This window comes from Oryctolagus cuniculus, chromosome 10, assembly GCF_964237555.1.
Source record: "Oryctolagus cuniculus chromosome 10, mOryCun1.1, whole genome shotgun sequence".
Classification (NCBI taxonomy): Eukaryota; Metazoa; Chordata; class Mammalia; order Lagomorpha; family Leporidae; genus Oryctolagus; species Oryctolagus cuniculus.
In genome coordinates this window covers 54413184-54441084 of record NC_091441.1, presented here as the reverse complement: position 1 = coordinate 54441084, position 27901 = coordinate 54413184, and the positions used below count along the sequence as shown (strand labels likewise).

General features: G+C 49.6%; 1 protein-coding gene across 6 annotated transcripts in view; it reads right to left on the bottom strand.

Annotated features, from left to right (window-relative positions):
* Positions 1 to 2055: 2055 nt before the first annotated feature.
* Positions 2056 to 27901, bottom strand: part of TMEM241 (transmembrane protein 241) — a 128542-nt gene continuing 102696 nt past the window's right edge. For 5 of the 6 annotated variants that reach the window (XM_070050391.1, XM_051851343.2, XM_070050393.1 and 2 more), the window contains 2 exons: positions 14406 to 14470; positions 2056 to 4594 (listed from right to left, as the gene is read on the bottom strand). In XM_070050391.1, the coding sequence (XP_069906492.1) occupies positions 4534 to 4594; positions 14406 to 14470 (126 nt within the window). In that variant the 3' untranslated portion in view covers positions 2056 to 4533. Of the gene's footprint in view, positions 4595 to 8007; positions 8208 to 14405; positions 14471 to 27901 lie in introns of those variants that run through there. The other variant, XM_070050392.1, reaches the window with a different exon arrangement.

Genomic DNA, 27901 nt, shown 5'->3' with positions numbered 1-27901 from the left:
AGTCCACAGCAACCAACTCACAGAGCCAGCCCGTATCCAAAAGGATGAACCAGGAAATGCGCACGGGCAGGAAGGCCACCGGGGTGGCAGTGGGCGTGGGGTCATCTTTGGATACAAGCCACCACGGCCTCCTTCTGGCTGGGCTCAAAGACAAGGTTTAAAGCCAGGGAGGCTGGCCGGGGTGGGTAGAAGACCAAGGAGCCTCACCCCTTTGACCGGCTTTCCCTGGAACAAGACTCCAAGGACCATCAAGTGAATCCACAGGCGGCCTGCCCACTTGAGCGTCCAGTAGATTCCATGTTCTATTTTGCTACTTTGTCCAGGGCGGCCGTTCAGTAGAGACGCCATGACCCAGGCACCACTGAGGACGTGTGCTGTTCAGTGCCTGCAGTTTCATCAGATCTGGGACCGTCTTCCTGCTTTGGGACCCACAGACTGGTGGAGAGGGTGGCCCCTCCTGGCACGGCCCCCAGGCTCCCTGGGCTGCCGCTGTCCCTTCAACCTTCAAACCACTCAGCACCTGAGCAAGTCAGTCCCTGGGAATCAGCGCCTGAGAACTCACAACAGTGGCTGGTGGTTCTGGAACACCTGGAACGATGGTGAAGGTGAGAGCGGTCTCATTCTCACGGGCTCCTGGCTGCTGCAGCCCCACCCAGGGAGGGTTTCCCACACAACCTCGGGGAGGCCACTGGGAGGAAGCGGGACACTCTGGGAAGGCAGCCGGGATGCAGGCAAAGGGCGCGAAGTGTCCTTCCAGAAGACAGTCACACGGGGCCTCAGGGAAGTCAGGAATCCACATCTCAGCATCTCCCGGAGAACGGACAACCCTTGTAATACACAGGAAGTTCCAAGTCTCCCACGGCACTCTCAAGTGAAAGAATGGGCTCTGGAAGATCCGGGGTGGAGACCCAGCTGGGCGGCCTTGCAAAAGTTATTCCATCTCCCGGAATGTCCTTGGTGACATGGAGGGAAGGTCACCTGTACTTCCGTGGACGTGGAGCATGGCGAGTGCCTGGCACCACGCTCGGCAGCCATTTGGCATCAGTCACCAACAGCCTCAGATATTCTGCCGGGTTGGTGACTCCAGCGGCTGCTGCTCCACTCCTGTCCCTGGCTGCCTCCCTGCACCAAGCAAGGGGCCTATGATGTCTGAAATTACTTCTGTGCAGTAAACCACACGGAAAAGGTAGAGTAACAGGAGAACCTGATTTTGATAAGATATATTAACTTTATAGATAATAGATATTTAAAATGTTATCATTGAGGGGCAGTCATTTGACCTAGTGGTTAGGACATCGGTTAAGACACGTGCATCCCACATGGGAGTGCCTGGACTCGAGTCCCAGCTCTGGCTTCTGATTCCAGCTTCCTGCTAAAGCAGTGATGGCTCAAGTAATTGGGTTTCTGCCACCCAAGTGGGAGCACAGATTGAGTTCTTGGCTCTTGACTTCAGCCTGACCCAGCAGTCTTGGCCACACATCTATCTGGGGAGTGAACTAGCAGATGGGAGTCCTCTGTCTGCATCTCTCTCTCAAGTAAAAGAAAGTATCGTTTCCACACGTAATCAATACAGAATCCGTTACGAGACATTTTACAGTCTGTCTTTCTTTCGGAAAGGCAGAGAGAGAGAGATCTTGCATCCACTGGTTTACTCCCCAAATGCCCACAACGGCCAGAGCTGACCCAGGCCGAAGCCAGGAGTCTGGAACTCCACCTGGGTCTCCCATAAAGGTGGCAGAAGCCCAAGCACTGGAGTCATCATTTGCTGCCTTCCTGTATGCCTTAGTAGAGAGCTGGATCACATACAGGACGCAGGCGTCTCAAGTGGCTGCTTCGCCCTTTGTGACACATTTCAGTGTTCAAGTTGCTGTGGCTCATGGGAATGTGACTGACAGCCCAGGTCAAGCAGGGGCTTGCAGTCAAGTGGCCTGGGGCCAGTAAGAGGAGCCTGGACCTTGTTCAAGCAAGACACAAGAACTCCCTCCCCAGGATCCCAACAACCTTTGCTGCAAAACTCCCCTGCCAGGGCTGGAGAAAAGAAAAAGCAAGACAAAGTACCAAGAAAATAAATGGTTTATTTTTCTTTACACCCATAGCACATTAGTAATAATACACAGTCATACAGAAACTTGCCCCAAATTGACAGAAGGCATATTATTTATTTGTGCAAACGAAGAAACTGAAACATTCCAGCTTTGACCTGGGGTCCACAGGACATGAGCGTGGAAGGAGGGTGGGGCTACCTGGAGAATCCCTGCTGGGGGAGCTGAGACAGGAGAGGTTCGGACAGTGAGAGACCGGGGTACCCTGTGCTGTGCCCGTCTGCAGCCCCCTGGCTCGCCCTGCATTCAGGGCTGAGTGTGTGCGCTTGAGCATAAGAGGTGGAGGTTGGAGCTTGCCGGGAAAGGCACAGAAACAGAAGGAGAAGGAAGAAAACCATCTCTCCTCTCAAAGAAAAGCCCGTGACTTCAACAACGGGGCCTGCAATGCTGGGAGAAACCCAAGCGACGACAAAAACGCCCTTGCTGGAGATTTTTTGGGAGAAGATCTAAAACAGCACAGCAGAGCTTTTTGAGGTCAGTGCTGCTGGAAACAGGAGCAGGGCTTCACAAGTCCTGATGGTCACATGACAAACAGGGACCTGGACGGATGCCACTTTCTGGAGTGGAAACTGGTCCTGCTGTGCGGGTCAGGGGGCAGCTAAAGAATAAGTAAACTTCTGAAGCCAGATTTTCTACTTAATCGTCAGTCTATGAAAAGTTAGGCAACCCGATGAAGCAAGTTGCAAACTATACAAAAGTGGACTTCAAAAAGATGGTGGAGGCCGGCGCCATGGCTCACTAGGCTAATCCTCTGCCTGTGGCGCCAGTACTCTGGGTTCTAGTCCCGGCTGGGGCACCGGATTCTGTCCCGGTTGCCCTTCTTCCAGTCCAGCTCTCTGCTGTGGCCCGGGAGGGCAGTGGAGGATGGCCCAAGTGCTTGGGCCCTGCACCCGCATGGGAAACCAGGAAAAAGCACCTGGCTCCTGGCTTTGGATAGGTGCAGTGCGCCAGCCGTAGCAGCCATTTGGGGGGTGAACCAATGGAAGGAAGACCTTTCTATCTCTCTCTCTTACTCTGCCTGTCAAAAAAAAAAAAAAAAAAAAAAGATTGTGGAAAAAGGAAATGAAACTTCAGTGCAAAAAAGTTTTGAAATCCATGCATGGCTCTGTTTTTTTCATAATGTGCATTGTCCGTGAACTTTGTGAAGACCCCACCTATGTGTAGAGCTCACTCTGAGTATCTTTACCTTGACTGATAAGCAGACACTACGGAATCACAATGAAATGAAACTAAGGTACTCAAATATAACAATCCATTCCTGCTTGTTTCCTTTGTGTTTTTCAACAAGTTGGGGAAAACCTGCAGCAAAAGGGCCCCTGCCTGAGCTGACTTCCTTCTTCCCAGGGCGTGGTGCTGGATGCTGAAGGGGAGCCAGGCCAAAGCCAGGAGCCGGGAACTCCATCCAGGTCTCCCACATGGGTGGCAGGGGCCCAAGTGCTTGGGCCATCTTGCGCTGCTTTCCCAGGCCATTAGCAGGAAGCTGGATCAGAAGCAGAGCAGCTGGGACTCGAACCGGCACTCCAATGTGGGATGCCGGCACATCTAGAGGTGGTTTAACCTGCTGCATCATAACACCAGCCCCCATCCAATTTTTAATCTGGCCTGAAATATATACTTCATTGTTCAATGATTTGAAACCTCCTCTCAGAGATCAGAGAATTAAATGATTAAATGTTTTAAGGAATATAAATATAAATGCGCATGTGTGTGCCTGTGTATGCACATAGAAGTTAAATATTGTTTTTGTGACCTGTCCATGGAGGACACTCATCAATGCGTATAAGCCTGTTCCCTCTGGTGATCATTTAGTACTAGCTTAACCAGGTGGGTGAAAAAGAGTATGTGGAATGCAAGACAACACACAAGTTTACAGAAACAAAGAGAAGTCTGGAAGCAGGAAATAAACAGCAACATCAACCAAAAAGACTGTCACTCACTCCAGAGTCTACAGCATCCTTGCCGGCTTCTTCCTTGGCCCACAGTTCCCCCTGCCCAGCCTCCATGTGTGCCCAGGTTTGTCAAAGGGCAGCCCTCATGTGCCGTTTGCTCTATGCTCATGCATGAGTAGGTGTGGGATCCAGGCAAGCCAGGGCTAGAGCAAGCAAAGGACGGCCCCAGACACAAAAAAAAATGAAACAAAAAACACAAGAGAACACCCTGGGAGCAGTGGAGGGCGGTGAGTAGGCAGAGGCCCGCGGGTCAGTTGGGGCGAGTGGAGCCATCACAGTGAAATCCTCACTGTCCAGTTTTTGCAGAACTGTGTGCTCCAACACGAGACCCCGGAAGTTCTCCTTGCATGACCGATCATCGCACTCAGCTCTGGCAGGGCACGCGGAGGTCACGGGCTCTCCTGGCCTGGTCTCACTGTCCCTGTGTTCTTTCCGCCACCCGCAGCAGGGGCTCCAGGACCCAGGCGTGCTGTCCGGCGTCTCTAGGAGCCCTTCCGCTCGGAGAAAACCAGCAGGGCCTCTCCAAGCGCGGCGAGCAGGAGGCTGCAAAGCACAGAAGAGGTCAGCCTGTGCACCCCACGCACCCCTGCACCGCCTGCCTCCTGCTGGGGTGCGGCCCTTCCTCACCCCGAGCCCGTCACCTAGGGCAGACCCCAGCGACAGCAAGGGAGCTGAGTGGGCTTGGGGGGGGTGAGCGCTGAGACTTCCCCCAGCAAAGCAGGTGGCATGTCCGCTCATCCTGGCCAGGTGGGGAAGACCGTTCTCTAGGGGACATACGATGGGGCTCCCCAAAGCTTGTGGAAGATGGAATTAAAAGATAGAGTGCACTTTCCATGGACTGTTTTACTTTTTAATTATTTGAGAGGTAAAGAGACAGAGACACAGAGAGATTTCATCTGCTGGCTCACTCCTCAAATGCACCATGGCCAGGGCGGGGCAGGCCAAAGCTGGGAGCAGGGAACTCCATGCAGGTCTCCCATGTGGGTGGCAGGGACCCAAGTGCTTGGGCCATCACCACTGCCTCCCACGGTGGGCATCGTGTCGGGCTGGCGCCGCGGCTCACTAGGCTAATCCTCCGCCTTGCGGCGCCGGCACACCGGGTTCTAGTGCCGGTCGGGGCACCGGATTCTGTCCCGGTTGCCCCTCTTCCAGGCCAGCTCTCTGCTGTGGCCCGGGAGTGCAGTGGAGGATGGCCCAAGTGCTTGGGCCCTGCACTCCATGGGAGACCAGGATAAGTACCTGGCTCCAGCCATCAGATCAGCGCGGTGCGCCGACCGCAGCACGCCAGACGCGGCAGCCATTGGAGGGTGAACCAACGGCAAAGGAAGACCTTTCTCTCTGTCTATCTCTCTCACTGTCCACTCTGTCAAAAAAAAAAAAAAAAAAAGAAAGAAAGAAAGAAAGAAAGTCGGTGTCGTGAGTGGAAGTGGGACTGGAACCCAGCTACCTGGATGTGGGACATAGACATCGTAACCACTAGGCCCAGTGCCCGGCCCTCCATGAACGGTTTCAGGCCTCTGGCACCGGGGAAAGGCTTCCCCCAGAGTCCTCTGCTGCCTTTGCTGAAGAGGTTGACGGATGTGAAATCACCCAGGGATCCAGCATCTCAGCATTACTAAGGTGACGGTCTCTGGATCTTTTTACTTCATTTAGACGAACAGAACGTTTAACGGTAAAAACACAACGGGAGAATCCTGAATTCCCACCAGCATGGAAAGAAATGTGGTCAGGGATTTGAAAGTGAAAAAGTCGTGGGAGAACTGGAGACAGTGAGAAAAGGGAGAACTGAATGTCTTAACATGCCTAAAATGGAACACGGCCAAAGGTCTCTCCAGGCTCCGTTTGCAGCTCAGTAGTGTGTGGTGTCTGGACCCCATCTTCCTTCTGGGGACCAGGCTGGGCCATCCCAAGGAGATGACGATGATGGTGATTGGAGAGAGAACTGGTGTTCCACAGGGCCCGCCTGTTAGACACTTCCCTTCCCTTCTTCCCACCCACGCACCACCCCATCACCTACACAGTCACACGTGGCACCTCTGTACTTCAAACACGTTTGGGTGCTGGATGGCTGCTCCTGCTATATTCCCAGTGAAAAGTATCACCAAGGTGGGTGACTCTATTAGGGATAACTTGTACCCCTTTCTACTTTCAGTATAACATATCAATCGTGTGTGAGAATATCAAAACAGTGTTCAGAATCAGGCAGACCCGAGTTCAATTTCAGGCTCAAGTGTTCATTGTGTGTTATGCAGCCTTCGTCTCCCTCTCTGTGCCACAGAGATGATCACGTTGAGCAGTATCTGGGAGGCTTAGCGACACTTGTCCCTGAAGCAACCCACCCTGTGCTTGGCCAGTAATGGACAACCAATAAAATCTGATGATTTCCTAGCCAACTGCTCCTCTCCTGGGTGGCCCTAGGGGCTGGCCGGCTACCCACATGTGGCGTGAAGGCGTCTGGCAAGGGGCAGGCTGTCCTGCTGTGCAAAGCCAGCCACCTGTCCACAGATGAGCAGCTTTGTCACCGCAGTCAGCAAGGCTCTCTGGGCACCCGATAGTGTGGAAGGCAGCAGTGGAGTTGGCCCTGGGGATGGACCGAGATGTGATCTCACACCCACACACAGCCTCACACTGACGCAACAGCTGCTTCTTGTAACCCCATTTGCAAGTCCAAGTCCTGCTCTCTGGACCGAGAGAGAACAGAGCCTGGGACAATTCCCCAGTCAGGCTCTGGGCAAGACAAGGGTGATACTGGTCCAGGGGCCAGTCGCTGGGGGGAGGGGATGTCCCACCAACCAGCTAGCAACTGCAATGGAGGGCCAAGCGAGATGCCCACTGAGTATCGTAAGCTCCAACTGAGAATGCACTTGCCCTTTCCTACCGAATTACATTACGAATCACAATAAATCAAGTGTTTCTATTTAACTCACAGTCATGTATCTGGCATTAGTGTCTTCACTATGACCCAAAGACATTTCTAAGGACTCTCCTGGGTCTGTAATTAGCACATGGAGCCTAGCTTCTGGGAGAAACAGTGTTCCACGTTCAGAAGGGCCACATTGCACAGCATGGCCCCTGTGTGAGGCTGGGACGAGGGCCTGCGTCTTGCTCGTCCGTCTCACAACCCAGACGCTGGAGGCTCCGTGGCCTCCACTCTTTGGAGAAGAGAGGACTGTGAAGGGGAAGCCACTCTTCTCGCTGATGGCTCGCCTCTACAGATCGGGCTCTTCCTTTTAAGCAGAATGCTGTTCCCCGCAGTGTCCCCAACACAGTGGCCGGCTGCTCACGACCATGGGCAGGTGCAGTCACGGCTGTGGGGCGGGCGGGCAGCTTGGAGCTCTGGGTTTCAGAGGCGTTGTGTCTGGGAGTGGAACAGGGGCTCAGCCATTTCACACACTTGCCACTAATCCTCCTTAATCACCAGCAGGAAAGCCAGGGGAGGGGCTGGCCCTGGGCCACTTCTACTCCCACAGCCTTAGTTAGAACAATGCTGGAGTGAATAACCTTGCGCTTCATCTCTTTGGCTGAGCGATTTTACTAAACACCAAAGCAGCTTAGTGAATGCCAAAATGAAAACAAACCTTGGTTCAGTTTACGGTTAAGAGCGCCAGGGAGGGGAGCTTTGATGGTGTTTTTAAACAGCAGGAGAGAAGCTGACACAGGGTCTGGGACTCCTAATGGCATTACAACCATTTAAGCCAGGGCTTGACTGAACTGTTGGCAAATCTTGTAATCGCCGTCATTCCCAAAATGAACAAATTTCATGTAACAAAGGCATAAACAGACTGCAGAGTGCGCACGTCCAGAGACATCCATCACTCACTTCTCCTCTCTGGCTTTATTTTCAGTGTCTCTCCAGCCCTTCCTTTTCCTTGGGGGGTGGGGGGTGGCAAAGGCCCTGGCTACATTTTATACTTGTTATTCTGGCTGTTCAGTGAATTCCTAGTGAACCCACAAGACCGAGGAGGGAGACCGGGTCCTTGTCCTGGCTGCAGGCCCGACACCGGGGCGGCACCCAGCAACCGTTTGTTCAGTGAATGATGGAATCGTCGCCCTTGTCTCCCCTTGCCCTGTCTTTGCTTTTTCTTTTTCTTTTCTTCTTCACCACAGCATTTTGCCCAGTATCCTTGTCCCCTGGAGCCTTGCGGATCGACAGCGCCTAATTTGATAGATTATGATAAAATTTGAAAGGTAATGAACAGGCATTGGGAAGGCACTTCATGCATGGCATTTTGACGAAGAGGTTTCAAAATGTCTAATTCAAGTGCAGCACTGATCAGTATTAAACACCACGACCCTACAAGCATTTTGGAGGTTCTTTCTGCACCCCTACATTTATTCTTCCTAAACACGGGCTTGGCCAGTCTCCATAAAGTCCCCTAAAATCAGATAAGACTATCAAGGATGATAAACGATCATTTTCTCAAGCCCTTGGCGCTGGTGAAGTTTGTCCTAGGGACATCAGTCAATCTCACGTTTGACGACCTGTGCTCAATACAGGCTCAAGGGATGACAGGCAGAGGGATAACGCTGACCCCGAATCCTCAGCGCCTTTCTCTCCTGGCACCGACAGACTCTCCTAGTCCGTAAGAGGGGATTCTCAGGGGAGGCACCACGATGAATTCTGATACAGGGGCCCCGCTCACAGGTCAGAGCTCACTCTTCTGTGTTGAATCTCCTTTGGTGAAATTTTTAAGTCCAGGGAATTATTATCAGGATGCACCATAAAACTCAGTGAATTCAAGAATGAGTAATTAAAGATTAACCCAGATGTTTAAATTCCTGGGCCTGAAACAGATTGTTTTAAAATGAAAAACCAGATTATTGACTGGATAAGAGCAGTTGCTTTTCACTAAAGACTAAAAAATTGACAACACCGGGTACTTGGGTCTCTAATTGTTCCTGGCTGCAGTACTGAGGAGGTTGGCCACTTGCTGTTTCATCAACAAGCGCTCAGGGTAGACCTAGAGACATCAAAGGGAAGGGATGGAAATGGGGTTCCCTCCTGGAGCTGCTCACAGCCTGGTGGGCAACAGAGACTCAACGTGGCAGGTGCTCACGGAGGGACACAGGGCCCGCGGGAGGGCACGCTGAGCACTTGATGTTTTCTGGTCTGATCTAAATCTCTAACTGGGAGGTGAGCAAATGCCTTAGGATTTTGCTGACATTTCACACTGCATTTTCTCCACTCAGCCCCATGGGCCACGAGAGCAGTGATTCCCAGTCGGGGTCGGTTCGCCTCCCAGGGGACATCTGGCCAGGTCTGGAGATGTTTTTGTGTTGTGCCAGGGGCATCAGTTTGCAGTTAGACAGCCTACAAGACAAAAGACAACCCCCCAGAGCTAAGAAGAACCTGGACCCCAGTACCAACAGCACTACCCCGTGCAACTAAGCCGTGCCCCACCCCAGCAGTAGATAATTATGCATAGTGGACACTGAGCCCCACACGGTGACTTCACTGCGGTCAGCGGCTGGATCTACCTTGCCCCCATAGCCTCAGAGCCCAGCCCCGCAACCTCGCAGAATGAATGAATGAATGCACAAACGAATGAATGAGAGGACATCGGCTGGAGCAGTCCTCCTGTCTGAGGCAGTCTCGGGGTAGATCGTGCTGGGTTGGGGGCACCTGCCCACATGAAAGGGCAGCTTCCATCCGTTCTAGCAACTGTCTCCACATGCGAGTGCAGGCCCAACATTAACAGCTGCTCCACATTTTCAAAAGAATCTGGAAATCTGGACTGGTACAAGGAAATCGTCCAGTTGCAAAATGTTGATGACTAATTTAGAATTTGAAAAGCAAAACACAAGGAGCAATAACTGCACAGGCAAACACAGTGGGTCCAAACAAAACAGGCCTGCGCCCCCACCCTTTGAGCCGCTGCTCAGTCCACACTGCCAGGCCACCGAGGCTGGCCTGTTCCTGTCCAGGACCTGGCCACGTGGGGACACACCCAGTGCACAGAAGACCAGCTCTGTACGGGAGAGAACATGTGAAGGACAGCCTGACACCCGTCTTCAGCTGGCTCACTTGGTGGCTGGAAAATTCTTTGGGGCTGAAAACACACCATCCTTAACCTCAAGAGTTCTAAAAAAAATCAGGAAATTCCAAAGTCAAGGTTCCTTTTGCAATAATCACACATGCTGTTTCCTTGATTTGGGTACACACAGCCTTTCTTTCCATTTTGTCCAGTGTATACCATCAAGTTAACAGGATGTGAAACAGCCCGGAGACACGGCCCCTCGCGGCCGGCCGCCTCGCCGACACTCTGACTTCTCATTCCCTTGCCAATGGACAACTGCCTTGTTCTTTTTTCTCACGCCCATTTCAACAACTGGGTTTCTCTGGTTCATTTTGAAATTCTGGTTGATGAAGCCTTGTTTATAAGAAAGAAAAATACTGTCAAGAATTTAGACTAATGCTGTGAAGGTTAAGGACTCAGACTTAGGGGAAAAGTCTCAAGAATATGAGGCTGCTTCAAAAAGTTCATGGAAAATGGAATCAAAAGGTCACTTTTGGTACAAAATGATTTTTGAAATCCATGCATATTTTTTATAATATGCACTTCTCATGAACTTTTTGAAGACCCCTGATATGCATGGAGTTCAGATACTTTTGTTAAACAACAAATTTATATTTTAATTCTATTTTTTAGGAATTTTTTTTTTAATTTATTTTTAACTTTTCATTTTATGTGAGGGACAGAGACAGACAAGAGAGTGATCTTTCCTGTGGTGGTTCACTTCCAAATGTCCACAACAGCCAGTGCTGGACCAGGCCAAAGCTAGGAGTCCAACATTCAATCCAGGTCTCCCATGTGGTAGCAGAAACCCAAGTCCTTGGGCCATTACTCTGCTGCCCCCCGAGACTGTGCATTATTAGAAAGCTAGAATAGGAAGCAAAGCCAGGACTGGGATCCAGATACTCTTAACATGGGATGTGGGTGCCCCCAACAGCATCCTAACTGCCCAGCCGAACACCTGCCCCAGGAACTCCTTCAAGTGCCTTCATATACTGACAGCTGCTCCCTCTCTTGGCCGGGTGTTTTTCAGACATAGCTATGCCCATTATCTGTGATATCCCTGTCCAGGCCAGATGCACAAGAAGGAAGCAAAGGGTTAGCACCTTGTCCCCACTGCCCAACTCTAACTACAAATCACTAGGGCTCACCCTTGGCACTTCTGGCCTCTGTCCTGTTGCTGGGCGACAGAGGTCAAGTATTCTTCCATCCCTCAGCCTTGACAAGCCTCTCCCTTCTGCATAAGGCCCAGGTCCACACCAGGTGCAAGGCCCTACTTCCTCCCACCTTCTCTTCCTGTTCAGTCTTCACATTCACTGGGCATTCAGAGCGCTCCTACCCTGCCCATCCCACACATTCCTTTAAATCTTTCCTTTCCCCTCAACACTCCTCAAAGGTTGAATGATGTCTTACACTTATGATTATCTCTTGCACATTTTGCATACGGCAGTCATTTGATAAATATTTTAAATGATTAATAGAATTACAGCAATAGTGCTAAAAATCTAAGGAGAGATTTATATTTTCCTAAAAATCTTCCACTGGATAGTCTTAGCGCATGAAATCAGCCCCTGAACAAAAATAACAAAAATTAAAACTGTCTTGTCCCAGGTAATGTTGCTATCTGTCGAATCATCTAGATACTTTTTTATAGACGGACATTCTGGTGGAAAGAACATTTAGGCCCATTTCCCTTATACCCCATGAGCTTTTACCTGTACACGGGCTATACCACAGGTAAGTTCTTAGCATACGCCAAATTGATCCTGGTAGGTTGTGGGGATTCAGAGCAACAGAGACTTTGGTTTGAATCCTAATACTTAGAGAATCTTGGGAAAATCACTTAAATGTCAGTATCTTCATCTGTGAAATGTGGGATAAAGGGGCCGGCACTGCGGTGCAGTGAGTTAAAGCCCTAGCCTGCAGCACTGGTGTCCCATATGGGTGCTGATTTGAGTCCTGGCTGCATCGCTTCTGATCCAGCTCTCGGCTAATGCGCCTGGGAAAGCAGCAGAGGGTGGCCCAAGTGCTTGGGCCCCTGTACCTGTGTGGGAGACCAGGAAGCAGCTCCTGGCTCTCGGGTTCAGATTGGTTCAGCTCCGGACATTGTGGCCATTTGGTGAGTGAACCAGTGGATGGAAGACCTCTCTCTCTCTCTCTCTCTCCCACCCTCCCTTTGTAACTCTTTCAAATAGACCTTTTAAAAAAAATGTGAGATAACTTGGAGGGTTATTGTAAAAGTGAATGAGACATTTACATAAAAATGTCTGAAGCTTAGCAGCTGCTCAATAAATGATTAACGCTGTGGCTTAGCCGGTAGGGCCACTGCCTGCAGTGCTGGCATCCCATAGGGGCACCAGTTTGAGTCCTGGCTGCCCCACTTCTGATCCAGCTCTCTGTTTTGGCCTGGGAAAGCTGTAGAAGATGGCCCAAGTGCTTGGGCCCCTGCACCCAAGTGGGAGACCCAGAAAAAGCTCCTGGCTCCTGGCTTCATATCAGCACAGCTCCAGCTACTGAGGACATTTGGGGGATGAATCAGTGGATGGAAGATCTCTGTGTTTCTTTCTTTCTCTCTCTCTCTCTTTCTCTCTCTCTTTTTCAAATAAATAAATCTTTAGGGGAAAAAAAAGAAAATACTTATTTTCTAGAATCAGGAGCAAAGCTAAGCAACAATATGCCTTTTCCTTCCCCATAATACTAGAAAGAAGTGTGAAAAGTTCTCCCAGCCCTTGTCTGCACTTCACTGTAGTCATGGGGCTCGAAGCCCAACGGCAGGCTGAACCCAGCATGGAAACAAGCATCGTCTCGCAGTGGCCCTGGGCTTGCTCTTCTCCTCAGAAGAAAGGAGAACAGCAAACAGCAACAACAAACATGCACTATTCTGCACGTGCCGCCGGGCAGTGCCCGCGTTCACAGGGGAGGAGAGCCACGTGGCGCCAGCCCACAGCCTGGAGGCCAGATGAAGACTCACCAAGCACTAAGCTATTCACGAGGGATAAAAAGTGCACCTTGCTTGGCACGCACCACTGAGTGTGGCTTCATCTGAAAGACCCTGCCATGGCTGGGACCCCCAAATCCAATCCCTCCCTAGAACAGAGTTCACCTTGCTTGCAACACACCTCCCTGATCAAACATTGCACTGTTCTCATGGATCAGCTAAGCTGGGGCAGCTGCTGCCAAGAGGTGACTGATGGAACAGAGGCCGAGAGTCCTGTACTTCCTTCCTGCTGTGTTTCTGTGTTGTTTTATGCCTCATACCAATAGCATGTACTCCTATTACTCTATTTAAAAATACCTAACCATATAGATGCTGAGCTAAAGCACACCCACCGATGAGAGCAGCCACAAGCCGAGCAGTTTTACCAGGTTACTCTCCATGACCTCCACCTCCCCTGCAGACAACAATCAAAACCCCTGGTGACCGTCACATCCTTGGTCTGAAGGTCACTAATCTGGAATATAGATTTGTCACTTGGTCAGCTCTCCAACGGGCAGGGCCTTGTGCAGTGTTTGGAGGTAACACCCACGTGATGGCTTCATTTCATTCCTAGTGTAAATACATACAGGGTGTAGATATATATGTGTGCAGTTATGAGTACAGCTGGCCTGTACATATATATATACACACACACACACACATACACACACATGCACACCACATATATATGAGTACAGCTGGTCATACACATATAAAGGTAGATTTCACCTCCATGGATTCAACTATGTGCCGATTGACAAAAATCCAGAAAAAATACAACTGCACCTGCACCGAACACATACAGTTTCTTTTTTCTTGTCATCATTCCCTAAACAACACAGTACAGCACCCACTTACATAGTGTTACATCGCATTAGATATTGTCAGTAATCCAGAGATGGTTTACAGCATGCAGGAGGACGGGCATTTGCAAATACTGCACTTCTTATACAAGAGGTTTGAGCACCCTCAGATTTTGGTATCTGCAGGGAGCCCTGGAATCACTCCCCTTTGGATACCAAAAGATAGACAGACACGACAGTTCAGGGAAGGGGGGAGGCATCAGCAACAACGGAAAGGTGCCCTGAGACGTTTCTTGGTCTGGTTACGGTGTGCATGGAAGGTTCCATGGGTGACAAATCACCAAGTTGTATGCTGATGACATATGCACTCTTCAGAATGCAGATTTACATGTCAACAAGAGAGTTTCTTAAATAAAGATGGCTTCACTAACATGGAATTTGGTTCCGGGTGGAGACAGCACCCTACACAAACCCTTTCCTCACTGTTTGAGCGCAAAGCTAGTATTCTGATGACACCCAAACACAGATTTGCTTCTCTTCCCTCTGTGCAAAAGACTTACCACCCCACAGTCGCCCTGGTCAGCTTCATGTCAAACAGCAAGAGGGACAGAGCAGCTGTGACCACCTGCAGAGAGAATGGCAACAGGTCATCAGGGCAGCAGGACTCGCGACCTCCTGCGTCATTTCTCCCTGGCTCGGATCCGACAGCAGCATCTCCCTGCGCGCTGTCCTTTTCCCCACGTTACAGTCCCCTGTATTTAGTGCTGTCTGTGAACAAAGCCTTTGGTGTGGAAAATGCTACTGTCTCGTCTGTTTTGAAGGCAGCACTCGTCAAAGAATCATTTCACTTCCAAACTCATCAAAAGGCAAGGCGCACAGCCAACAGCTCCTTCATCTCTCTCCAGGGAACAGGTATATTAAGAACACTCATTTCCATCTTAACTCCGCAGGGCAGAACTCATCTCCAAGGTCAGGGTGCTCATTAACCTATCCCCGGTGCCTCCAGACACTTCTTAAGCACCTCTCCTAATGCCCTCATCTTTCTAGGCCACAACATACATCCTCAGACACCACATGCTTCCTGGGCAAGGGAGCAGTTAAATCATGAGTTACTTATTTGAATACCTAGAAGCCAAAAGAGAGAGAAGAGGTTACCCCTACATGAGTTGGATATTCCAGAAGTCTCTCATGAATGGCTGCCACAGGACTCTGACTTGACAGGTGCATGTGAGCAGCTGGCACTAAGCATGTGTGTGGACCAATGGCCCAATTTTGTCCACACTGGACACACCTGCTCCAGATGTGGGCCAGGTATCTGGCAGAGTCTTTAGATGCTTACAATGCCAGCATCCCACATGGGAGTGCCTCAGTTGGAGTCCCTGTTCTACTCTGGATTCTAGCTTCCTGCTAATGTGCATGCTGGGAGGCAGGGGTGATGGCTCAAGTACTTGGGTCTCTGCCACCCACATGAGAGACCTGGATTGAGTTCTCAGCTCCTGGCTTAACCTGGCCAAGTTCCAGCTGTTGTAAGTGTTTGGGGGAGTGAACCAGCAGGTGGAAAATCTCTGTCTCTGTGTCTGTCTTATCCTTCTCTGGCTGTCTTTCAAATAAATAATAGAGAAGATGTTCCGTGTTTCCAGAGTTCTGCATCCCGCAGGTCAAAGCAGCCCCTACAAGGAAGGTGACCCGAAGGCCGTGCTTCCTCGCACTCTGGAGATGATAGCGACTCCAGCTGTGGGTCCTCAAACATCAGCTGACAGCTCACCTAAGGGCCCTGCCTGGGGGACCTCATCGCGCCTCCTGGCTGGGCACAGAGCAGCAAGCCAGTGTCAGGAGGACAGTGTGCGTGATGTCCTCACTCATTTGCCATCCTTCATCTCATGTCAAGAGAGGAGTCTGGAACCATCAACCCAGAACCTTCAGCGTCTAAACCTTGTGAGATTTGGGGGCCTTTGTAATTTGTCCACTTGGGGTCCCTTTCTGATTCCCCTGCTTCACTGACCTGCAGCAAAAGCCTTGATTACAAAACAAACAAACAAACAAACAAAAAACCCATGGTCTTCAGAGGCAAGAATGATGGAGAAACCAGAGAGATGAAAAGAAACTTCTCAAAGGGACCAACGGTGAGTTTTTCCTTAAAGACCATGATGAATGATAGCTGTCTGTCTCTCCCTTTTCTAACTGAACATTTAATTTAGCACTCCTACATCTATGATCACAAATGAAGTGGACCTCAAATCTAATCCCCTTGCACCGCAGGTGTCTGGTTTTGGAAGCAGTGAGTCAGTTCATCAGCTTCCCCATTGTTTTTCTGTAAAGCACAAAGCCAACCCTGACTGCAGAAGTTAACCCTGACTTGAAGGCCCCTGGACCCGGAGCTTCTAGCTGGGGGTGGTCTTTAACTCTCATTGTCCTCATCCAATTTCTGGCTCCTGGCTTTGTCCTGTCCAGGCCCTGGCTGTTGTGGCCTTTTGAAGAGTGAACCTGCATATGAGCGATCTGTCTCTGTCTCTCCCTCTAACTCTGCCTTTCAAATGAATTTTTAAAAGTCTTTCAAAAAAGGAGGATAAAGTAAGAAAAGAAAGGTCACTTGTGATTCTGTTATATCTTGGAGATGTATGTGTAGAAGCACAACTTTTAAAAGAACTGGGGCAGACACTGTGGTATAGTAGGTTAAGCCTCCACCTTCATTTAATAAGCAGTGGTGTTGGGAATGCCTTGAGGGTGACACTTGTTGACACCAGGGACTTCCTGATGGTGAGACCTAGGACACAGAGCCCTCAGTACTGGCACCGAGGTTGGCACCATGGGAGCAGCCTTGGCCCCTTGACTTCCTTCTCACTGCACCCGATCACCCCAAGCCACCCAGCCCACAGAACAGGACCTTGGTTTGGCTCTGACTCTTCAGCTGCACTGGTCTCCCTCTCAGTGTTCCACACTTGGCCATGACGGCCAACCTGGGGGAGGGGACTATGGCCAGTCCTTGGCCTCATGACTGGAGCCTTGACCCTGGTCCCAGAGTGCTAGGACTGCTCTTCCAGAAAGTCACTCTATTTGAGTACCAACCACAACCTTGATTTCTGACCCCGCATCCCACCTGCCACTTTCACAGCTGACATTAGCGACAGATAGTTTCTGACACAGTGGTTCAACTTCAAATTTTCCGACTTACGATGGTGCAAAAGTAACACATATTCCATAGAAAGCATACTCAGAATTTTGAATTTTGCTTTTTTCCTGGGCTTGCGATAGGTGGTCTGATGCTTTCTTGTGATGTTGGCCAGCGGCAGCTCCCATTCAGAAACTAATGACCCTGTCGCTGTAGCAACTCAAGCATCCAGTGGTTAATTCTAGTTCAATGCTCCAAACATGCTCTAGGCCCAGTGCACTGCCAGCTGTGTATGTTAACCGTGGCTACCTACATAAGCATTATTTCTTACTTTCAGTCCTGTATTTAACAAATTACATGAGCTATTCAGCACTTTATTAGAAAATAGGCTTGTGTGAGATGATTTTGCCCAACTGCAGGCTACTGTAAGTGTTATGAGCATGTTTAAGGTAGGTGAGGCTAAGCTAGGCTGTTCAGTAGGTCAGGAGTATTACATGCATTTTCAAATCGCGATACTTCTGATAGGTTTATCAGGCCAGAGCCCCAGTGTAGGTCAAGGAACATCTGGAGTATGCCTTGATACAGCAGAAGTGGCCATCCAGCTATACCTCCACGGCCTCTGAGAACAGACACACCTGGTGGGAGAGGCTCCCAGACCCTAGCCCTCTCCCCTCTCCTGGCCCTGGGCTTCTGAAAGAGCGCCAAGGACCTCACACTCCACGGCTTCCAGGGTGATGCCACTTGCCCCACTGTTGACTGATCAGTGGATGGGTCTCCTGCTTCCCCAGCAATGCCTCCATCTGAGCAGTGGGAATCAACCCAGTGCTTCTCACTCCAAGCTCCAAGCATTCCAGGCTTGAGTCAGGTCCCAGGCATAAAGGCCCCTACTGCAAATAGCTTCCAAGGGCCACTAAGTGCTCCAGTTCCTTCCACGTCTCCAGCCACCTTTGCTGCAGTAACATTGCCCCAGGCACCAAAGTCTCTCAAAGAAAGTACATTTTACCCTACAAAAGGTCAATAAAGATACAAACATTGGGGAAGAATCTCTAAAATAGCTCAAATCTGCCCATGAAAAAGACTTCATGTTACTCTTGGAATCTGCCACGCAAGAAAACATAAGTAATAGCTATCACTGCCCATTGTTGTTCTTGCTTTCACAAAGCATTTTAAAAACACGGATTTTCTTTTCCCAAAGAAGAAAGGGTCCTGTCATCTGAGGAATGTCTCCTTCCACACAGACCCGAATAACAAACCCCAGGCCCTGCTGCAGGCCCAGGGATGCCAACAACAGCAGACCTCAATGCAGTGTGCAGGCCGCAGGGCTTTTGAACTCCCTGGCTTTGTCAACAGATGTCGTAACCTCTGTGTTATTTAAACAGATTTTGGTATTTAAAGCAGAACAGGTTTGTTTTTTAAACACTCATTTCAATCCAAAGACAAATTTTCTGTTCAAGGGAGGGCTGTTAGTGGGAACTTGCCAGATAGGCAGCTATTTGGGGGAGAATCAGAGATCCAGGCTTATTGTTTTGTTGTTTTTTTCAACGCACGTGACTCTTAAGAAAAAAGTGATGTCCTCAAGGCCCTCTGTCTCCTGCTCCTTCAGTCCCAGTTACAGCCATGCACCTCCGTCTTCAAAAATAATAATAATAATAATAATAATTTATTTATTTATTTGAAAGGAAGAGGTACAAAGAAAGAGGGAGAGACAGAGAGGCAAATATCTTCCATCCTCTGGTGTACTCCCCAGATGGCTGCACGGCCAGAGTGGAGACAGGAATTCCATCCGGGGTCTCCCACATGGGTGGCAGGGGCCCAAGTACTTGGGGGCCATTTTCTGCTGTTTTCCCAGGCAGTGTGGCAGGAGCTGGATCAGAAGTGGAGCAGCCAGGACTCAAACCGACGCCCAGATAGGATGCTGGTGTCATAGCACCGCCCCACACCTCGTTCTTAAACTGGTCATGGTTCTTCATTCACAGTTCCAGACCATCCTCCTGCCTTTGCTCAGAAAGTTCTCTTTGCCTGAAATGATTCCTCAGGCCTGCCCATACAATCTCTACTCAGCATTCCAAAATCCATCTCCAGAAAACTTTTCCTGAACCTGACTCCACCCATCCCTGATTAGAGCAGGCACTAATCTTGGGGCTTCCACAACCCCTTGCCCCTGCACAAGACTCAACTGGATTGTGATGTGTGCTGTCAGCTCTGTATGTTCAGGGCTAACTAGCAACACGTGTGATAAGTGCCCGGTACATTTTTCCATAACTGCGCCAGATTATGGGAGCTGGTGATAGAAAACCCCTAAGCTCACAAGACTATGTTTTAAAATCCCTTTTTATATATGAGTGACAACTGGAACCAAGGACTTGAGAGCCATTGGGACACTCTCTCTGCCTCGTGCCATGGACCAATCACCTCTCTGGGGGCCTAGAAGGAACTCCACACAGAAAGGAGGAAACACTGGGTCTCTCTGGTTCGCGAGCCAAGGATGCCAGGGAAGGTTCTGACTGGCTCCTGGGCCAAATGACCGTGGCCTGGGAGGCAGAGCAACACAGGAACACGGAAGCTCACTTTTGAACATCACGGGTGGAATACAGGAAGGAGCATTTCCCTGAAGGAAGGTGTGGAAAGGGCTGGGAGACTGGACAACAGACAGGCAAGGCATGGTCACAGTCGAGAGCATCAGCATCGCCAGAGGGCTTGCAGGAAGCACAGGCTCTCGAGCCCCAGTCCAGGCTCCCAAACAGTATGTGCACGGGAACAAGCCCCAGGTGGCACGCATGACTACGAAAACGTGGGGACTCAGGACGGGCACTGTGGCACAGTGGGGTAAGCCACCACCCCAGCTGCTCCACTTCCAATCCAACTCCCTGTTAATGTACCTGGGAGAGCAGTATAAGATGAACCAAGTGCTTGGGCCGCTGCCACCCACGTGGGAGACCCCGACAAAGCTTCTGGCTCCTGGCTTCTGGCTGGCCCAGCCTCAGCCATTGCAGCTATTCAGCAAGTAAACCAGCAGATGGAAGATGTGTGTGTGTGTGTGTGTGTTTCCCTCTCTCACTCAGGAACTTCCAAATAAATTTATTTTAAAAAATGTGGTTCCTCTGTTCTGCACCCTCCAACTCCAGCAACAAGGCTCAAGGCATCCTTTCTCTAGCCGGCATGGGAGGTTCTGCACTGTGACATCTCCAGGAATGGCCGGGCCCCAGCCCACTCACACAGGCCACAGAACCAGGGGTGCAGGGTGTGCATCAGCCGGTCTTGGGTCTATCTGTGTTGCAGATTTACATGGGAATGCTTGTAACTTGGCCTTCTTTCTAAGCTAAAGAATAAGTTAACATAAAAATTAAAATCTGAGAGAAGGCTCTCGTTTTCTCTTAGGCCCCAAGGAACTAGTCAGTTCGCCAGATAGAAACCACAGGGAAGGCTGAGAACTTGCTTGGCATTTTGAAAAAACTCCACCTTAATATCCATCCTATGATTTATTACCATGATCATAGTAATTATTAATGAGAAACAACTCATGCTAACCTCCAGACATGGTTATTAATAGTATTTGGTCTCACCTCATTAAAATATATGAACCATTAATTTTGCCAGGTATCAGAAGAACATTTGTTAGGAGCACAATGGGACTGAAAACACAGATTTGTTGGGGGGGGGAGGGAGTTGATTTATGTGAAGGAAGAATAAATTTTAAACCAAGAGAAACCTTAGGTGACTTTTCACAAACGCCTACATTTCACAGAAGAAGAAATAAAAGAGAACAAAATTAGAACAAAAATATGTAGCTCATGGAAACTAATTGAAGCATGTAACCAAAACGTAACAGGGCCACAGCATGTCCCCAGCATCGGCTCTGCCTTGTCACATAAGCGATCTCCCGTGGTCCCCACAACATTCCTGCACAGGACAGTGCTCAGCCCCACTTTATGTATGTATTTTACTTGAAAAGCAAAGAGACTGAGACAAAGACAGAAACAGACAGAGGTCTTCCATCTGCTGATTCAGTCCTCAAATGCCCTCAGCAGCTGGGGACAGGGCCAGGCTGAAGCGAGGAGCCTGGAAGTCCACCTGGGTCTCCCTCGTGGGTGGCAGGGACCCGAGCAGTTGAAGCATCACTGCTGTCTCCCCAGGGTGCGCATCAGCAGGACACGCTCCGATATGGCATGTGGGCCTCAAGCAGAATCTTAAGTGCTGTACCAGATGCCTTCCTGCAGTCCCACTTTACAGATGAAGAAACTGAGGCTCACAGAGAACAAGCATCGTGCTCAGAGCACACAGTTACAGGGAAGGGTCAGAACTGAAACCCAGGTCTCATGACTCCTGTGCCAAGCTTCCTTTTCCGATACTTAGCTGACCCTCAGCAGCAGCCTTGCTTAACCCTCGAGATGTCAACTTGATTCAGTAGCTCTCAACCCTGGCTGCACAACCAAAGTCTTGTGAGAAGTTAAAAACAACTCTAGTATTCTGTTCCATTTCCATCAAACTGGAATTTCTTAGGATCAAGTCAAGGTATTAGCATTTTAAAAAAAATCTTCTAATTCTAATCTAAAGGTTGAACCCCTAATTACTGATATATTACCAGTTTGAATAAAAGTATCATAGAAATGCCAAACTACCCAGAACCACTTCATAACATTGATAAAATAGGCCGATCCTGGTAAAACAAGACATCACTCTGTCCCCATCATCATGGTGAGTATCATTTACTGCACTGTTTTACATCCCCTTCTCATTCTTGTCATTATCTTTTAAATTATAGCAATTCTGGGATGTATGAAATAGTGCCTTGGGGCTGGCACTGTGGCACAGTGGGTTAACGCCCTGGCCTGAAGTGCCGGCATCCCATATGCGCGCCAGTTAGAGACCCAGATGCTCTACTTCCAACACAGCTCTCTGCTGTGCCCTGGGAAAGAAGCTGAAGATGGCCCAAGTCCTTGGGCCCCTGCACCCGTGTGGGAGACCCAGAAGAAGCTCCTGGCTCCTGGCTTTGGATCGGCACAACTCCGGCCGTTGCAGCCAATTGGGGAGTGAACCACTGAATGGAAGACCTCTCTGTCTCTCTCTCTCTCTCTGCATCTCCTCTCTCTCTGTGTAACTCTGACTTTCAAATAAATAAATAAATCTTAAAAAAAAAAAAAAAAAAAAGAAATAGTGCCTCATTGTGGTTTGGGCTTGCATTTCCCTGATGACTAATGATGTTGAGCATCTTTTCATGGGATTATTGGCCATTTTTTCATCTTCTTCATTTTTTAAATTTACTTTATTTGAACGGCAGTGTTAGAGAGAGAGAGAGAATCTTCCAACTGCTGGTTCACTCCCCAGATGATGGCAATGGCCGGAGCTGGGCCAGACCAAAGCCAGGAGCCTGGAGCTTCTTCTAGGTCTCCCACTTGGGTGCTGGAACTCAAGCACTTGGGCCTTCCTCTGCTGCTTTCCCAGGCCCATTAGCAGGGAGCTGGATCGGAATGCAGGCATGGCAGACAGCAGCTTAGTCCACTATGCCACAGCACCAACCCGTTTATCTTACCTTTTTCTAGCCACTGAACCCACCTCCCCTTTATGTAGTCTCTCAGAAGTGACCCTCCTAGACTTGTATTTAACAGCTCTGTGGTCCCTGTATCCTCAAAGCAGGAGGGGCCAGCATCATAGCATACGGGGAAAAACTGCCGCTTGCAGTGCCAACAGTGCCGGCTAGTGTCCCGGCTGCTCCACTTCCAGTCCAGCTCCCTGCTGACGGCCTGGGAAAAGCAGTGTAAGATGGCCTAAGTGCTTGGGCACCTGCTACCCACATGGGAGACCTGAAGGAAGCTCCTGACTCCTGATTTTGGCCTGACCCAGCCCTGGCTGGTGTGGCCATCTGGGGAATAAACCAGTGGATGGAAGATCTCTCTTCTGTCTCCCCTCTCTAACTCTAACTTTCAAATAAATAAATGAATCTTAAAAACAAACAAACCAGAACCAACCCAACCCTAGGTTCTATGGCCACCTCTAGGAGGCACGGCTTCCTTTCTATTCTCCTCTCTCAACCTCAACACATGGAGACAGAGAGGCACAGAGCCTGACACTTCCTCGCAATGTCTGACGGTAGGAAACGTGGGGCTCCTTTGATGAAAACCTCTTTGTGGCTTCTGACTGCTCTATCCTGCAGCCCGATAGTGCCCAAAGGAGCATCCGCTGGAAGCAAGGAGCCCTACACACGCCACCAGGGGCTGGGCCCTTGGACAGAGTCTCATCACACTCCAGTTTATGTGGCCACAGAGTGACGGCTCTGTGGAAATGCACAAAGCTCACACAAGAGTCAACCTGCTGGCCCCTTGAGTGCTGGCCACACACCACAAAGACCTTCCAGTTCTCACCACAGACCCCTCAGCTGTCACTGCACCATGTCAATGGGCCACCTGGGAACTCATCTGCTATGGACTGAGTTGTGTCCTCCCCAGAGCCACACATTGAAGCCCTGGCCCCCAGGGTGCTGATGTGGCAGAGGCCTCTGTCTTTTAGTTACATTTGTTTCTAAGTGACATGATCAAGGCTGTGGCAGAGGCCTGCCCAAGGCCAGAAGAAGAAAAGGGAGGAACCCATCCTGGGAATGAAATGCAGTTGCTATCTGCTTGGGTTCCTGCTTGTTAGCACAGAGGGAAGCTGGTAACCCGTGCTAGACAGAACACAGCTCAGTACGTGTGTGGGGAAAAAAATCACCAATAACTATGTACCCATGTGCAGTATTGCATCAATTCCCGTGGCCACCATGTAACACTGGAATATCCAATCAAATGTATGTATGTAGCTATAGGAGGGCAACAAAGAAGCTAAAACCATATATGAGAAGATACCCCTATTCCTGGTTCAGGCTTCTGGAAATAAAAAAAAAAATCCCACCTTTGCCTTATGCCAGCATAAATTATAAAAGACTACTTCCTGTTAAAAGGCCTTGGTGTCTTGTCTGTACACAAATCCGCTACAATGGTATTTGGAGGTGGACTCCCTTGGATGGGGGGTAGCTAGCATTAAACAAGTAGCAAGGGTGGGGCCATCATGATGGGATTTGGGGCCACATGAGAAGGTAGCAGAGCTCCTCCCCATCCTGCCCCCACATGCACAGAGACTAGGTCATGTCTGCGCCCTCAGTGGGAAGGCAGCCACCCACAATCCAAGGAGAAAGAACTCACAAGCTACCGGCCCTGCTGGCGCCATGGCCTTGGACAGCCCAGTCTCCAGAACTGTTAGGGAATACACTTCTGTCACCGACACCTCCCAGTCTATGGTATTTGTCCATGGCACTCGTGCTAAGACACCCTTCTTTGCTCTTTCAAGAGTTTAAAACACGAAATTTAACAGAAAAAAAAAAAAAAAAAGACCAGAGATTTCAGAAGACACCGTCGCTGCCATTAGATGTGAAAAAGGGAATGGGCTTTGCATTTAGCTAGGATGAAGCTGGGGCCCAACTCCATCCACTGAGCACACCCTGGGTTGGCCAACTCTGGTGTTCCGAAGTAGATCTTCTCCACATCCCGCAGTAAGGGCTAAGTTATGGGCACGCTGTTGTCGTCATGGGTACAAGCCCCACACAGAAGTGATTGACGCCTGTCCTGAGTCTGAAGGACAAGTGAGAACTACCAGGTGAGGAAAGCGGGAAGGGCATCTGAGAAGGAAGCATCAGCATGACCAAGCTGAGCAACACCTGTGCCACTGGGCCTTAACTGAAACGCCAAGCATGCCGCAGAGTGACGACCGGCAGAGCCGAAGGAAAGCTGAAGAGGGTGAAAAAGCCTATAGCTAGGAACCCCCTTTTTCCTACCAAGGGATTTGTTTTCAAGATCTATTTTATTTATTTGAAAGGCAGAGTGACACAGAGAGACAGGGAGATCTTCCACCCACTGGTTCACTCCCCAAATAACTGTAACAGCCAGGGTTGGGCCAGGCTGAAGTCAGGAGCCAGGAACTCCATTGGGTCTCCCAGGTGAGTGGCAGGGGCCCAAGTACGTAGATCATCTGCTGCCTTAGGAGCATTCACAGGGAGCTGGATTGGAAGAGGTGTAGCCAGGACTCAAACGGGGATGCCAGCTTGGCAAACCCCAGCTGAACCTGCTGGGCCATGACATGGGTTCCCCTAATACTATATTCTTTAAATCCCGTGGCGAATTTCATTCACGTTAAGAAGACAGGTAGCGGGTTCCGGACAACTGAGAATGTAGTTCTATCAGCACACCAGTGGTAATCCTGCACTGAACTGCACAAGTTTCTCCCCATCTCCTGCACTGAGCCAGCAGCCAGCCCAGAGGCCTGGCACCCCCTGCTGGGAAACAACTTTGTGGAGTGATCATCAGCAGGCCAATCTCCCTCTCGATTTTAGGTCCCCCCTCTATAAAACAAAGGGGCGGGGTGGGTGTTTGATGGGACACTCACATCCCATTTCAAAGCGCCTCAGTTTGCATCCCAGCCCTTCTCTCAAACCCAGCTTCCTAAGGCAGCAGGTGTTGGCTCAAGTACTTGGGTTTCTGCCACTCACATGTGAAACGCCAATCAAGCCCTTGTAAGAAGATGTCTGATGGTCCATGTTCAACACAGAATGGAAAGTCACTGTTGGCTGACTTGTAGATGTAGCAAAACTCCCTAGGCAACAGAATGTTAGGGAGTAGCCAAAACACAAGAGGAAATTACAGAGAAAGGTAACTATGTAACTTAGGCAATTTCTAGGAAGACCGTACCCCCAAAGTACTCAGCCAATGAGGAACTGGGGTAGAGACCTGCATGCTAGGGTCTAAACTGCCTGCTGTAATTGCTCATCAGACATCTGATCTTGCAAGACTGATAATGAAGTGTGGCTTTCACTACACTTCCTGAGTCTGAGACCATCTCTTGAGTAGACAGGTGAGGATATTTCCCACATTTCTGGACTCTTGGTATTGACCTAGCCCAACCCTGACTGTTGTGGGCATTTGGGGAGTGAACCGGCAGATGGAAGACTGTGTCTGCCTTTCAAATATAAATAAACAAAAATAAACATTTGCTGGTTGCCTTATGGTGTTAGCACATCTGGATGGCCCTACTGCAGTCCAGGTGGTCGCTGACCGAGCACTTCTCAGCACACAGCAGCAGTCCCAGCTCTGCTGGATGTGAGGACCCGGGTACATGTAGCCTCATGGCTGAGGAGCTCTCACTCAAAGGGTGCTTGTGACACGTTGGACAGACCAGAGGGTGCACGGCAGGTTCCAAACTAAGCCATCGGCAGGGAGCGGCTTCCTTTCCTGGTGGTCTCAGGGGTCACCCCTTCAACTCAGGAGGCCACTGCAGTGGGACACCTGGCTGTCCCCCCTGCATCTTTCTCTCAGATTCAGGTTTCCAGGGACTGGTTAACTTTTTCTAGTTCAAAACTGTCCTATCCAGGCTTAAGTTCTGGATAGACAAAAGTACAACCATTTTTGTGACATTTTGGTGTGACATGCTACAGTCTATTTTATTTTTAAATAGGCAATGCAACCATGATTCTAAGACCAAAAATTGTGAAAATATGCACAGTGAAGTGTCCTTCCTCCCCCTGGCCCCATCTGCTCAGCTCTCACTTTGTGCTTAAGCTGCACTTATGTTTCCTTATATGGAAGTTCTTTAGGCACATGTAGGTGACTGTGAATGCAGACTCTAGGGTTCTTTCTTTTTTTTCCACAAAAACTAGAATATGACACATGTGGTTGGCTTTTTAAAAAATATTTATTTATTTGAAAGGCAGAATTACAGAGAGGCACAGGCACAGGCACAGGCACAGGCAGAGAGAGAGAGAGAGAGAGAGAGAGAAAGGTCTTCCATCCGCTGGTTCACTCCCCAGGTGGCTGCAACAGCCAGAGCTGCGCCAATCCAAAGCCAGGAGCCAGGAGCTTCTTCCAGGTCTCCCACACTGGTGCAGGAGCCCAAGGACTTGGGGCAATTTTGATTGTTTTCCCAGGCTATAGCAGAGAGCTGGATCGGAAGTGAAGCAGCCAGGTCTCAAACCGGTGCCCATTTGGGATGCCAGCACTGCAGACAGCGGCTTTACCCACTATACCACAGTGCTGGCCCCAACACGTGTGGTTTTACTCCTTATATTTTCCACTTATATGTTAGAATCTCTCCCTGGCAGTACATAGACTGTTTTGCAATTTTTTTAAAAAAACAGTATTCCATTCATTGGATAAACCACAGTCTTCTATTGGCAGACAATGAAAATGCTTCCAGTCTGATCCAGTGCAAGCTGTTGTGGCCATATGGAGAGTGAACCAAAGGATAGAAGACTTCTATCTCTGTTCTTCTCTGTGTGTCACTCTGGCTTTCAAATAAATAAATAAATAATTTTTTTAAAAAAGGCCCTGCACATATTTGCCATCTTATGCTTGTGGAGACATAGCTACACGACTGGTTCCTACAAGTGGAAATACAGTAGCCCCCACCCCATGGTTTTACTTTCTAAAGTTTCAGTTACCTGCTACAGTTCAAAAATATGATAAGAAATTCCAGAAATAAATAATTTTTAGGTTTTAAACTGTGCATTGTTCTGAGTATTGTGGTGAAATATTGGACATGTGCCATCCCTTTGTCCAGTGTATCCGTGTTACCTATGCTACCTCCCTGCTCGTCCCTTAACAGCTGTCTTGGTTGTCAGCTCTACTATCATAGTATTGCAAGGTTCGCTCATAGGGTTTGGTTCTATCCATGGTTTCCGGCATCCATTGGTGGTCCTGGAATGTATCCCCTGCAGACATGGGGGACTACTGTAGTGTCTCAAAGAATACACGTATTTGTATTTAACTGCAGAAGGTCACTTAGACGCTTCCCAGAGAGAAGACATCATTGCAAAAGCCCAAGGGTTCACTCAGTGTCTTGGTCGAGAGCTCCCCATCAGCTCTGTGCAGAACCACTGTCCACCCATCAGCCACCACCTCCACCTGCCCAGGCTTCCTGGGATGGTGTGGC